The 14,402-nt window shown below is 40.0% G+C and overlaps 3 protein-coding genes across 3 annotated transcripts; 1 reads left to right on the plus strand and 2 right to left on the minus strand.

The window, feature by feature from the left end:
- Nucleotides 1-684: 684 nt before the first annotated feature.
- Nucleotides 685-5,695, minus strand: LOC112110711 (histone H2A.J). The gene has a single exon (XM_024205849.2). The coding sequence runs from the start codon at nucleotides 5,666-5,668 to the stop codon at nucleotides 5,279-5,281; it is 390 nt and encodes a 129-aa protein (XP_024061617.1). The 5' UTR covers nucleotides 5,669-5,695; the 3' UTR covers nucleotides 685-5,278.
- A 281-nt stretch (nucleotides 5,696-5,976) lies between these two features.
- Nucleotides 5,977-6,631, plus strand: LOC112110717 (histone H2B 8). The gene has a single exon (XM_024205854.2). It carries the CDS (start codon nucleotides 6,008-6,010, stop codon nucleotides 6,386-6,388), a length of 381 nt encoding a protein of 126 aa, XP_024061622.1. The 5' UTR covers nucleotides 5,977-6,007; the 3' UTR covers nucleotides 6,389-6,631.
- Nucleotides 6,632-8,163: 1,532 nt separating this feature from the next.
- LOC112110716 (histone H1-like) lies at nucleotides 8,164-8,825 on the minus strand. The gene has a single exon (XM_024205853.2). It carries the CDS (start codon nucleotides 8,806-8,808, stop codon nucleotides 8,164-8,166), a length of 645 nt encoding a protein of 214 aa, XP_024061621.1. The 5' UTR covers nucleotides 8,809-8,825.
- Between the last annotated feature and the right edge of the window lie 5,577 nt (nucleotides 8,826-14,402).

Consider the following 14,402-nt stretch of genomic DNA (forward strand, 5'->3'; position numbering starts at 1 on the left):
AATGACTTCTATTAAATTGACCTAATTTCGTAGTGTAGACATACCCTTTAAGGCAAGAAGGGACCATCATCATGATCATCTAGTCAGACCTTCTGCACATTGCAGGCCACAAAACCTCATCCACCCGCTCTTGCAATAGGCCCATAACCTCTAGCTGAGTTACTTAAGTCCTCAAATGTTGATTTAAAGACTTCAAAGTTGCAAAGAATCCACCATTTAATCTAATTCAAACCAGCAACTGACCCTTGCCCAACACTGCAGAGGAAGACAAAAAAATCCCCAGCATCTCTGCTAATCTGACCTTGAGGAAAATTCCTTCCTGACCCCAAATATGGTGATCAGTTAGACCCTGAGCATGTGGGTCAGACCCACCAACCAGACTCCTGGGAAAGAATTCTCTGTAGTAACTCAGAGCTTTCCCCATCTAGTGTCCCATCTCCAACCATTGGAGATATTTGCTAATAGAAATTGTGGCTGGGCCATATGCCACAGTAGGCTGGTCCAGAACTTCACTCCTCTGACGGTTAGAAATCTTTGTCTAATTTCAAGTGTAAACTTGTTGATGGCATGTGTATATCCATATCTTCTTGTGCACCTTTAGTCCTCAACTTAAAGAATTCCTCTCCCTCCTTGGTGTTTATCCCTCTGATGTACGTATGGACAGCAATCATATCTCCCCTCAGCCTTCATTTTGTTAGGTTAAACAAGCCCAGCTCCTTAAGTCTCTCTGGTAAGGCAAGTTCTCCATTCCTCTGATCATTCCAGTATCTATTCCAGAATGATTTAATCGTTCTTAAATATGGAAGAACAGACTTGAACACAGTATTCCAGTTGAGGTCTCACCAGTCCCTTGTACAATGGTAATAACACTTACCTATCTCTATAGGAAAAACCTTGCCTGATTCATCCTAGGATTGCATGAGCCTTGTTCACGGCCACATCATATTGGCAACTCATGGTCATCCTGTGTTATTTATCAAATCACCATAAAAAAATCAAAGATCCTCAGTGTTTATAGTCTATGTTTTTATTTTTGCCTTTTCAATGCAATTGTTACAAAGATCCTGTTTAAAACTCTTATTAAACTGAACGTTGTAATACAAACTTAACCGTGGTACAACTATACCATAATTGAAAAGGCTACGCCATCAAGGTAATAAAGGTGTTAGGGGGTCACTGCCATTTCTTAACACATACAGAGGGCAGCTAGACACAATTATGACAAAACTTTATTTGTATTTAAAAATAAATAAATGCCCCCTTTCCGCCTACACACACACACACACACACACTGAGCAGACAGTGAAGGACACTCTTCTCACCCTACTACCTTACCATTAAGGCTGTCTCTATACCAACAGTGATTCTGGGTGACCTAACATACCTAACTTTGCCACAGGTCATGAAACTATAACTCAGTTTCACAGACTTAGACACTGCTTCAACTACAATCTCCTTGTCATCCATATACACCTTTGCACAGTTGTCTGGTTTCCTACCTTCATGATCTTAACAGAAGCAAAGGTGTACATGAATGGGAAAGAAATTGATCAGATAGAAGAGTCTTGGCTACCTGGGGATGTGATGATATTTGAAGGTGGCTGCCATAAAGATATTCATACAAGATTAGGAAAAGTAAATAACACCTTTGGAAGGATGAACAACATCTGGTCAAACAGAGGTCTCCATACCAAACTAAAGATCAGACTATACTATGTGGTTGTACTGAACACAGTATTGTGAGGAGTAGAGATTTGGAAGATGACAGTGACTAACAAAAAGAGATTAGAAGCTGCCAATTACAGATAGTTGAGGAAGACACTACACATTTAATGGAAAAACAAAATAAGAAATGCGAGAGTAAGGGGGCTGACAGAGCAGGACATGTTAGATAATATAAACAAAGAAAGAAGGCTCAGGTGGTTGGGAGATGTACACAGTATGGAAGATGGGAGACATGGTAAGCAAGTATGGAATTGGGTACCCAAGGGAGGAAAAAGAAAGTGAGGAAGGCCAAGGAAACACTGGCAGAAGACAATGACAAAGGGTATTCAATATGCTGGCATCATCTGGAAAGAAGTACCACAATTAATGAATGTCCATAATCAGTGGAAGAACTGGATTGCCTGTGTCAGTGGCTCAGGAGGAACTAAGGAAAGGTTACTGAAATAGAAAAATGAGAGGTTGATACACAAGGCTGCTAAAAGCCTTCCTTCCATCTAAACAATGAAGGCACCTCCCAAAAACACACCACTCAGAAGTCCACCAAGTTGCTCATGTTAAGATTTCTGCTGAGATAAGAGAATTGTTAGCATAACAGACCAAAATGTTCTTATGATGACAATAAATATGCACATACAGATAATTGTTTTTATTGAGAAAACATTGCCATCTTTTTTTTGGACACTAGTTTTCTGGGAGTACTTGTCAACTTGGTTTTGTGTGGCAGTGGGCATTACTAGCATCACCATCATGATCATCAGCACATCATATATTTTAATAAATGTAAGTGCAAGGTTATACACCTAGGAACAAAGAATGTAGGACACACTTACAGGCCGGTTGACTGTGTCCTGGAAAACAGTGACTCTGAAAAAGGTAGGTAGCCAATTAAACAGGAGCTCTGAGTGCAATGCTGTTGCTAAGAGTTCTAACACAAACCTTAGATGTATAATTAGGATGGTATTACTTCTTTATGTGGCTTTGGTGATACCATTATAGTAATTCTTTGTCTAGTTCTAGTATCCATGCTCCAAAAAGGATGTTGAAAAATTTGGACAGGTTTCAGAAAACTCCAAGAATGAATTGAAGCCTGGAACATCTACCTTACAAAGACACTTAAGAAATTCATTCTGTTTAGCTTATACAAGAGAAGAGTAAGGGTGTTCTGTTCACAGTCTCCAAGCACTGACCTGGAGAGTTTTTGTTTGTTTTGTTTTAGTTTAGTTTATAGTAGAGGGCTCTTAAATCTAGCAGGCAAAGGTATAACAAGAGCCAATGACTCAAAGCCTATATAAGGTGTCAGCTTGGAACCAAGAGGGTAATTGGACCAGTTTAAGAGTGACAGTGAAATAATTTCTGCCTCCTACCTCTAGTCTCCCCCACCCCCCAATAAGAGTCCATTTAGGCCAACCGGAAAAAATGTAGCTCTGCAACACTTCATTGTAACTAAACTGAAAGCATCAAAGAGAAAAGATGCATTTTCCTATATTCTGCTCTTCTTTTCTATGTGTTTGGGATGTTTGGTCTTAAAATAGACAACCTTCAAAAATAAAGCCAGAATTGTTCCCTTTAAAAAACTATAAATATACAATTAACACATGTAGTTAAAATATTTTTAAACACACATGAAAGAAGATAGGTTGCTTACAAAAGTGTGGTGTAAAAGTAAAACTAAGTTCTTGGAAACAATACCCCAAACACAAGTTACTGTTACTGTGTCAAAACAAGAGAAATAAAGATTATTTAAATAAATCACAGAAATCCTATCTAATCCACAACACACCTCCCCAACCTATTGCCAAAGGTTCTCTTTGTGATGATAGAGGTCCAGTTGGTAAACCTGAGTGTAATAAACTGATGGCCTAGCACTGAATAACGAGCATTCTAATTTTAATGGGACTCAAAGGAAAGATGCTTTACCTCAGCCTGGAGAGAGAGCTGTTGCATGGCAGCAGGAAGTTTGTATTTCACATCAAGGCTACATTTTGGGAGGATGAACACATTTATTTGGAGCTTGAGATATAAAAGGGGGAGGTTTGAAATGAGGAGGTATGAATAGCACTCCCCACCCACAATATCACTGCTACAAACTACCTGCACAGCCCCAGAGTTCCAAGCTCTCTCCTATCAAAGTTGCTTACCTCCCTGGAGCATAGGTAAACTAGTTATCCTTCATCCCGGCTCTGCAGGGAGTCGATGCAGTAAAGTGCATTAAACATTCTGGAGATAAATTATAAAATGGATTGTGGGGGAGAGGGCTCGAGATGGAGTTATAGGCACTTGAGCGGTTCCCCCATAGCTGGTGCTTTGGCTCACTTGGGCTGAGGGAGGAACTTTGATCCTTCGGGATTGCAGCCATGGTATAGGCGGGGAATCGACGCAGAAAATACCGATGTCTTGGCTCATTATGGGACTCTGTGCTCCCCATAAAACGAGGATCCCCACCACCACCTGTCGCTCTCATGGCAACTTCGGCACTCTATGACACCGAAACAGCAGCGCTCAGGCCATGTGAGCTGGGAATCTACTAAATCTCTGATAACCTCTTAACTCAGTTCTGCAGAGCGTACTCTTTGGAGCGCCTCGATCTCTTCAGTACAGAAGGTGAAAGGAGAGAATGAGGAAAATGGGAAGTGCCGCTGGTGATTGGGAGGAACGAGGGAGAAGAGAGAGAAGGAAGAAATACAAAACGCAGCTGAGTAGCAACGAAATGAAAACGGCTGGCGGGTTTGAAAAGCCCGCCCAGTGCAGCAATTGATCAGTGCGGCCCGTGGCCACTTGTTTCTTCTAGGGGGCTTTCTCTAAATTCAACGCTTCATCGCCCGGTCCCGGTAATTTGAGGAGCTAGTTTGGTTTAACACACCGCACCTCTAGATTTCATTAGTTCATTTCCAAACATATCTAAATTAAATCGCAGGAAAGCTTTATCCCCTTAAATCAGAGCACACACATGAAGAGAAGAAGATCTATGAATGCTTTTTTCAGTTTTTATGTAATACATGTATCCTGATATTTTTCGCCCTTTTTATTGTACATCCACCTCTTGCTGTGCTTGTGGTTTCAGCCAATCCTCTAAATTCATTCACGTCTCTAAGGATCCTTTTTCAGAGTGACCTTCAAGCGGATACATTTGTTTTAAGACAGGCAGAACGACCAGACCACAATAAAAGGACTGGGGAGATGGGTTAAATATGGAACATGGCCGAAGTGAGGTTTTACGACTTATTGTTAGTTTCCATATATTACATATTTAAACTACGAACACGAGGCATATACTAAATTACAAATTATATCGATAACACCTAGAAATTCATTGCAATACAACTACTGGTAATTCGAAAGGTTGATTACTTAATGCAGAACGTGGGGAACCCTAGGAGAAAAACTGCTGCAAAATGATGAAATTTAAAACACAAAGCGTACTCACTTCGTTAAATCCGTAAGACAATAATTTAGCTCTTTTCTGAACCTGTGGGTGGCTCTGAAAAGAGCCTTTGGGTTATTTTTTTTTAACTTTAAGCACAGCTTCGGATCTCTCTTTTTTTCTAGATCACTTTTACTTGCTCTTGGCTTTATGACTTTCGGTTTTCTTAGGCAGCAGCACAGCCTGGATGTTGGGCAGAACACCCCCTTGAGCAATGGTGACTTTCCCCAGCAGTTTGTTGAGCTCCTCGTCGTTACGAATGGCGAGCTGTAAATGGCGAGGAATGATCCTGGTTTTTTTGTTATCGCGAGCAGCGTTACCAGCCAACTCGAGAATCTCAGCAGTCAGATATTCTAAGACAGCAGCCATATATACAGGGGCTCCAGCGCCAACTCGCTCAGCATAATTACCCTTCCGGAGAAGCCGATGAACACGGCCCACCGGGAACTGCAAACCAGCCCGAGATGACCGAGACTTTGCCTTAGCCCTCACTTTGCCTCCTTGTTTCCCTCGGCCCGACATTGCAATTCTTCACCACAGACACCACCGTTCACAAAGACACAGATGAGAAAAACATAATGACGCAATGACTCTTGGCCTTTTATCCCCTCTCCTGGACGGATTAGTGAATCATGATTGGTTGAAAAATGTCACTGTTTGAGCAACCAATGAAGACAAGGATCTCACGTTGACCAATTGCAGCATAAAACGCGTTGCCTTATGTTTAATCTAACTGCCAATAGAAAACGAGAAAACATAGGCTGCTCATTTGCATAGCAAACCTATAAATAGAGGGAGGAAAGCCTTTCTTTGAGTTTGTTGTAGTCGTTGTTGTGTGGCAGAGTACAGTTAGCTATTAAAATGCCTGAGCCGGCGAAATCTGCTCCGGCTCCCAAGAAGGGCTCTAAGAAAGCCGTGACCAAGACGCAGAAGAAGGGGGATAAGAAACGTAGAAAAACTAGGAAGGAAAGTTATTCAATTTACGTGTACAAAGTATTGAAGCAAGTTCATCCGGACACCGGCATTTCTTCTAAGGCCATGGGGATTATGAACTCCTTTGTAAATGACATTTTCGAACGTATCGCTGGGGAAGCGTCTCGTCTGGCGCATTACAACAAGCGCTCGACCATCACTTCCCGGGAGATCCAGACCGCTGTGCGCCTTCTGCTCCCTGGGGAGTTAGCCAAACACGCGGTGTCTGAGGGTACAAAGGCTGTTACCAAGTACACCAGCTCTAAGTAAAGATCTATGGAACGAATGCTAACATCTGTAACCCAAAGGCTCTTTTCAGAGCCGCCCACCTATTCTGTAAAAGAGCTTTAGCACTAAACCATGCTTGGTGTTGTTTTGACACACGTACTCTATTCTGCATTTTTAGTATCGGTGTTAATTATTGATTGATGCTGGAAATGTATTTGGCCTATTGAGGAACCAAAAGCCACATAAATACAAGAAGTAAAATTGAAGTTTACTGTATATGAATACTCAAATGATGAAAGTAAAAGTATGTTTTATATATATATCCTTTGTTACTGCTTTCTCTTATCTTCCACTTGAGTGTGTGCATTCAGTGTCCATATAAATGCTCCTTACTACTTTTCTGTTGGTTTTGCGTTGATTAACTCAATGTTTGCCTGACAAGACTTCCCATAAATGAAAATTAACTCAAAACTTTTGATGAACTATTGTGTGGCACTTGAAATACCTTTTTTTAGCTGGCAAGGTTTGCATCAATATCAAAGAAATTATTTAATCCAAAACAGTAAACCTAAGACACGTCTTGGTTCTAGGATACATTTGTGTTGTGAAATAAGAAAAATACGAGGAAACAGTTTATGGAAGTATTGTAAATGAATCCAGGTACATTCTCCATCTGTCCTTAATCTACACGTTAAATGTAAAGAGAAGAATTGATGGGTTCTGGATTACATACCCAATCAATCTGAGGGGAAAGGAGTTTTTAGCTCACTCTCCCCTTTAAATCATTCCGAATTAATACAAGAATGGAAATATGAATACATAAAAAAACCTGGTCTACCTCCATGCCTGTTCTCTGGGACTAGTGTTCAGAAGTCATAAATAGGTCAGTCTGAACATGAAACAGTGAGACAAGTACAATATTTATATACTGTGTGATACAGAGAGAGAGGAAAGAGAAAAAATAGATTTCAGTAATCGGGCAATAACTATGTAGTTGGGATGGGAAATGCAGTTTTGTAGCCGTGTCTGTCCCAGGATATTAGCGACAAGGTGGGTCAGATATCTTATGTTGTACCAAGTTCTATTGGTGAGAGAGACAAGCTTAAAGATATTCTCACCCACCTTGTCTCTAATAGTTGGTGGAAAGTATTTGAAAGACGGATGCTTTAGGGGGATGGGGTTGGAAATAGGAAAATCAGAATCCTTCAGGGAGCGAGCATTTCAAGGATCGGGGGTCATTGGTGACGACAGTTTTTGTGATCAATCAAATCAGAGAAAGGGAAGGGCGCTCTTCTCAGAGCGCGCGGGGTTTTCAAAAATTTGGATGTGTCCAATAAGATTTAGCCATATATGAACTATCAGCCAATAAGAGAGGAGATAGCCGAACAGGACGGAGAAAGTTCGTAGTTCTCGGTTTCTTATTTTGTCAGTATTGGTCGAAATGGTTAGAACGAAGCACTAGTTTAGAAATCTACTGGGAGCAAAGACCCCGCCCCTAACCAGCTGACTCATAGGTACCCAGAACAGCGCCACCGTAAGGGGGTTTTATCGATAGCTGCCCGGCGCTATAACCGTCTTCACTGTCTAATCTTTTTTAATTAAAACTGCCCAGGAAGCCATCCCAAGGGTATACCAGAAAGCGCGAGCATTAAATACACACTCCCTGTACCCAACCTATGTAACAAAGCGAGTACTCAGGATACTTTCAAACCACCTACGAAGTTTCCGAGTGTCAGCGATTTTGCTCTTTTTCTGAAACTTGGGGGTGGCTCTTAAAAGAGCCGTTGGGTCAGAAATTTCCTTTTCAAATTTACACTTTATTTTTTAGGCGCTGCCCTCTTCGCCTTCGCTGTTTTGGCCTTTGTTGGCTTGGGCTTGGCAGCTTTTGGTTTCACCGCCTTAGCCGGGCTCTTAGCTGCTTTCTTGGGCTTGGCGGCTTTCACTTTTTTCGGGCTCTTGGCCGCTTTCTTGACTGCAGAAGCCGCCGGTTTCTTGACTTTTTTCGGGCTCTTTTTCGCCACCGCAGCCTTTTTGGGTTTCTTAGCGGCGCTGGCGGGCTTCTTGGCAGCTGGTTTCTTAGGCTTTGCCGCTGGTTTTTTCTTCGGCGCCTTCTCCTTAATCTCACCAGGCTTCTTGTTGAGTTTGAAAGAACCAGAAGCACCAGTACCTTTTGTCTGCACCAAAATGCCTTTACTCACCAGGCTCTTTAATCCTACCTTGATGCGGCTGTTGTTTTTCTCCACATCGTACCCTCCAGCGGCCAGAGCCTTCTTAAGAGCGGCTAAGGAGAGCCCTTTGCGCTCCTTGGAAGCGGACACCGCCTTGGTGATCAGCTCGGTCACGCTGGGACCTGGAGGCTTGCGGGCTTTAGCACTAGCTGCTGCCTTCTTCGGTTTTTTAGCGGAGGTTTTTGCCCCAGGAGCGGAGACAGCAGGAGCTGCAACAGGCGCAGTTTCCGACATGCTGACAAACGTTTTCAGCAAATCAAAAGTAATCGGGCTGGAGAGAGTAGGTCAGATGCCTGAATTTATAGAGAAGAGCTGATCTGTGATTGGTACGTTAAAGAGCCCGCCCAGCTGCAAGCCAAAAAGAGCTCTTTTCTCCTCTCTGTTTGTGTTTCTTCGGAGTTAAAAAAGTGTATTTTTGGCAAAATATCTATCATCAAATTACCTTATTTCTTAGCGGGGTGAAGGTGGAAGAGGGTATTTTCATTCAGTAGAGTTTCTTGTCCCAGAGAAAAAAGATGAGGTAAAGAAGAGCCAATAAACCTTGATACTTAGAGCTGGAGAGACCTCTGAAGAGGGAAACTTTTGTTTTTCGCTGTAAATTAAAACTTTACCGTTGGCAATAAAACCACAACTACAATGAAATGTTGTTCTTTAGAGGGTTTTCTCCAATTCAGGGTATAAAGCCAGTTATTTGAATATATGTTGTCAATATAAATTGATTTTGAAAAGAAGGAAGTAACACAATCTCATTCCTGAACTGGGAGTATGGATTAAGAACTGCCTCCCTTATCCAAATCCTTTATCTCCTAAAAATACTAAATTCTGCTGAAATAGACCCCCATGCAATACCACAGGGATCTGATTGAAGACTTGTAGAATGATGTTAAATTTCCAGACATGTATGTGGAAGTAATTGTCTCACTGAATCTGTCTAGGTGTTCAAATAGAGTAGAAAGGTCATTTTGATGCTTTCTGAATTAATTGTTCCTAATAAAATAAAATAACTTCTTTTTGTTAAATACTTTAGCAAAATTGATAACTAATGAAATGTATGCATTGTTTTATTCTGAAAGAAAAGAAAGATGTATGCTTTTATATAAGCATTCATTAAGCTTTATAGCAAGACAGAAACAATTTTATAGCAATAATAATAATTAATAAGAAAAAAAGTCCATTTTTCTATGTAAATTTACTACAGTACTATGCAAAACTAGCTTTTATAAACTGAATAATTAATTTTTCAAGTTATCTACTTTTATCTGTATTGTATCTGTATTATATTTTGTCTTCATGTTATATATGCCACCCTTTTCAGGAGAAAAAAAATGCTTGAGAGAACTTTAATCTTTTCTGTGGCAGTAATTCAATGTGATTTAGTTTTGTGTTTGTTTGGTCATTCATTTTTCTCAAGAAGTAACAGAACCTCTACTCTTGGCAGAGTAAATTAAAAATTCAAAAAACAATGGCTGAATTATCACTATCCTATGATACAGGCACAACAAAATGTGAGGAATTGCAACCTCTCTTTCTTTCCGGTAACAGTAGCCAGAAGTTGCTTTTGATTATCTTGATTTTAATCAGTGAGGACTAGGCCACAATCAGCTCCTAAAGTACTGGGCAGCAACCGTCTTGAAAATGTGGTAATACGATAAACAAACTTAAAGATACAGAATAATATTTGACCAGATTGTAACTGGTGACAAGCAAATGTCTACTATGCAGAATGTCCATTGATTGTTTTAGAAAAGTAAGGTTCACCTCACGACATTCACATTATATTATGGATAGGGCTCTAAAACAGTTAGAAATAATAGATGTACCCTAAAGAAATGACAATTTAAAGTGAGAAAAGTAATTTCTCTCTTTTAGTCACTTCCTAAAACAACACCTTTGTTATTTAAAAAAAATGTATAAGCAAGAAAATCATTTTACTATAAAGAGGATATTGATAGAAAGAGTAAATGGAAGCTGTAAAGATAAATAGTGAAACCTTCACCTTTTTTGTTTCATATGTAATCCTGATTTTATTCTGCTCTATTTGAATGTAAAAATTTAGGGCTGTCAAGTGATTAAAAAAATTAATCGCGATTAATCACGCAATTAAAAAAATTAATCGCTATTAATTGCGCTGTTAAACAATAATAGGATACCATTTATTTAAATATTTGTGGATGTTTTCTACATTTTCAGATATATGGATTTCAATACAACACAGAATACAAAGTGTTAAGTGCTCACTTTATATTTATTTTATTTAGAAATATTTGCACTGTAAAAAACAAAAGAAATAGTATTTTTCAGTTCACCTAATACAAGTACTATAGTGCAATCTCTTTGTCATGAAAGTTTAACTTACAAATGTAGAATTATGTACAAAAAATAACTGCACTCAAAAATAAAACAATGTAAAACTTTACAGACTACAAGTCCACTCAGTCCTACTTCAGCCAATCGCTCAGACAAACAAGTTTGTTTGCATTTGCAGGAGATATTGCTGCCGGCTTCTTGTTTACAATATCACCTGAAAGTAAGAACAGGTGTTCTCATAGCACTGTTGTAGCCAGCGTCTCAAGATATTTACGTGCCAGATGTGCTAAAGATTCACATGTCCCTTCATGCTTCAACCACCATTTCAGAGAACATGCGTCCATGCTGATGATGGGTTCTGCTAGATAATGATCCAAAGCAGAACGGACCAATGACGCATGTTCATTTTCATCATCTGAGTCAGATGCCACCAGCAGAAGGTTGATTTTTTTTGGTGGTTTGGGTTCTGTAGTTTCTACATCTGAGTGTTGCTCTTTTAAAACTTCTGAAAGCATGCTCCACACTTTGTCCCTCTCAGATTTTGGAAGGCACTTCAGATTCTTAAACCTTGAGTCTAGTGCTGTAGCTATTTTTAGAAATCTCACATTGGTACCTTCTTTGCATTTTGTCAAAACTGCTGTGAAAGTGTTCTTAAAACGAACATGTGCTGGCTCATCATCTGCGACTGCTATAATATGAAATATATGGCAGAATGCGGGTAAAACAGATCAGGAGACATACAATTCTCCCCCAAAGAGTTCAGTCACAAATTTAATTAATGCATTATTTTGTTTAACGAGCATCATCAGCATGGAAGCGTGTCCTCTGGAATGGTGGCCGAAGCATGAAGGGGCATACAAATGTTTAGTATATCTGTCATGTAAATACCTTGCAACGCCAGCTACAAAAGTGCCATGGGAATGCCTGTTCTCAATTTCAGGTGACATTGTAAATAAGAAGCAGGTAGCAGTATCTCCCATAAATGAAAACAAACTTGTTTGTCTTAGCGATTGGCTGAATAAGAAGTAGGACTGAGTGGACTTGTAGGCTCTAAAGTTTTACATTGTTTTGTTTTTGAGTGCAGTTGTGTAACAAAAAAAAATCTACATTTGTAAGTTAAAATTTCACGAAAAAGAGATTTCACTACAGTACTTGTATGAGATGAATTGAAAAATACTATTTCTTTTGTTTATCATTTTTACATTGCAAATATTTGTAATAAAAATAATAATATAAAGTGAGCACTGTACACTTTGTATTCTGTGTTGTAATAGAAATCGAAATATTTGAAAATTTAGAAAAACATCCAAAAATATTTAATACATTTCAATTTGTATTCTACTGTTTAACAGTATTGCAATTAATTGTTTTGAGTTAATCGCGTGAGTTAACTGTGATTAATTGACAGCCCTAAAAAAAATTAATCAGTGACTGGGATAAATGTAAGCTCTGTAATGCATGATCAAGGCAAATATCACCCAGAAAAGAGCCTGTAAGGATGTGTTTTAGAGGATTGGTTGTAAAACTGAAGCAAAACATGTGAGATATGGATGAAGGAGATAAATGGGGAAGATGGATGTTGGAGACAAATATGTTAAAATTATTAATCAAGAAAAATATATATAATCCATTTCCCATGCCAGTTATTTGTGCTCTGAATTCTGGGGACAAAGGTCTCCAATAATTTGATTTAGGTCTGTCTGAAGTAAGCTGAAGAAATCTGGAACAGATGATTTGAATGGAACTAGCTCTTAAGGCCCCCTGAGGCATAGCAATGGAGCTTTGTTAGGCCTGGTCTACACTAACCCTCCAAGTCGAACTAAGGTACGCAACTTCAGCTACGTGAATAACGTAGCTGAAGTCGACATACCTTAGTTCGAACTTACCGCGGTTCAGACGTGGTCCACACGCGGCAGGCAGGCTCCCCCGTCGACTCCGCGGTACTCCTCTCGCTGAGCTGGAGTACCGCAGTCGACGGCGATCACTTCCTGGTTCGATTTATCGCGTCCAGACAAGACGCGATAAGTCGAACCCAGAACTTCGATTCCCAGCCACCGAACTAGCGACTGGGTGTAGACAAGCCCTTAGTAGTGCAAGCCTCTAGAGGGAACAGCTAGCAATACCCACCAATTCTTGCCCAGCATGGGTTTGTCAAATTTGTTTACATTACACCTTTAAATTTGTTTCCAGCAGACTATTGGAAAAGATTACAACCCCCCCTCCCAACCTAATTATGAATAAACAAAAATAAACAAACAAAACAAAAATAAACAAGGGGGGAAAGTGATTTTTCATTCACTTTCCTTCCTAATTTGTGTATTGCCACAGAAAAGAATGGCGGGAGAAGGGCCACCCCTTAATCCGAGCTTCAATTTTGTCACTCTTGCACCCCAGACAGCAACAAGTGGTTTCTGTGATGCTTGGGCATTGGACACAGGCCATTGTTTACTCCCATTGCCATTAATTTCCTTTTACTTGCTTGGGAGTTGGAACATATGTGGAAAGATTAACAGCTCTCATATTCTGAACTGACTGGACTACACTATGGCTATTTTTTGTTTGTGGGTTTTTTTCTCTTTCAATATCAGGTGTTTGTGATGTAGGAAGATATGATGGAAATATTGTAGGAGTAGAGGATATAGGTTCTGTTAGGACAAGGCTTGATTATTCTATGTGTATAGGATCTCCATAAAGGAGTCAGAATGTGCTAGGAGAAAGCCACTCCCAGTCCCTATTCAAGCCCAGATTAATGGTGTTAAATTTGCAAATGAATTTTAGTTCTGCTGTTTCTCTTTGAAGTCTGTTTCTGAAGTTTTTTTGTTCAATGATAGTGACTTTTAAATCTGTAATAGAATGACCAGGGAGATTGAAGTGTTCATTTACTGGCTTATGTATGTTACCATTCCTGATGTCCGATTTGTGTCCATTTATTCTTTTGCGGAGGGACTGTCCTGTTTGGCCAATGTACATGGCAGAGGGGCATTGCTGGCACATGATGGCATATATCACATTGGTAGATGTGCAGGTGAACAAGCCCCAGATGGTGTGGCTGATGTGGTTAGGTCCTATGATGGTGTCCCTTGAATAGATATGTGGACAGAGTTGGCACCGGGGTTTGTAGCAGGGATTTGTTCCTGGGTTGGTGTTTCTGTGGTGTGGTGTGTAGTTGCTGTAGTCCATGGTGAATGAAGCAGAAGGGAGAATATCATTGGTAGAAAATCAGATAAAAAAGCTTTCTGCCTAGGTGCAGAGAAACCTAACAGATTTACCTCCTCTGAAATTTAAAGTGGGCAGACCTGGAGGGGAAATCTCTCCACAATTATTTGAGAGTTATAGAAGTACCTGTAGTAGCAGAGAAAGGCAACCCCCTAGAATTTGTTCCCTGGCTCCTTACAGAAGTGCTCAGCCTGCCAGATGATTTTAAATTTGATTTAGAAAGAGCACATAGGTCCCTGGCTCCTCTGATGGTCTCAAATGTCAAACCTCATGCTTTGATGTCAAATTTCTTTGATTTTCTGTTA

The sequence above is a fragment of the Terrapene carolina genome, unplaced genomic scaffold (genome assembly GCF_002925995.2).
Source record: "Terrapene carolina triunguis isolate 2854851 unplaced genomic scaffold, T_m_triunguis-2.0 Scaffold68, whole genome shotgun sequence".
Lineage (NCBI taxonomy): Eukaryota > Metazoa > Chordata > Testudines > Emydidae > Terrapene > Terrapene triunguis.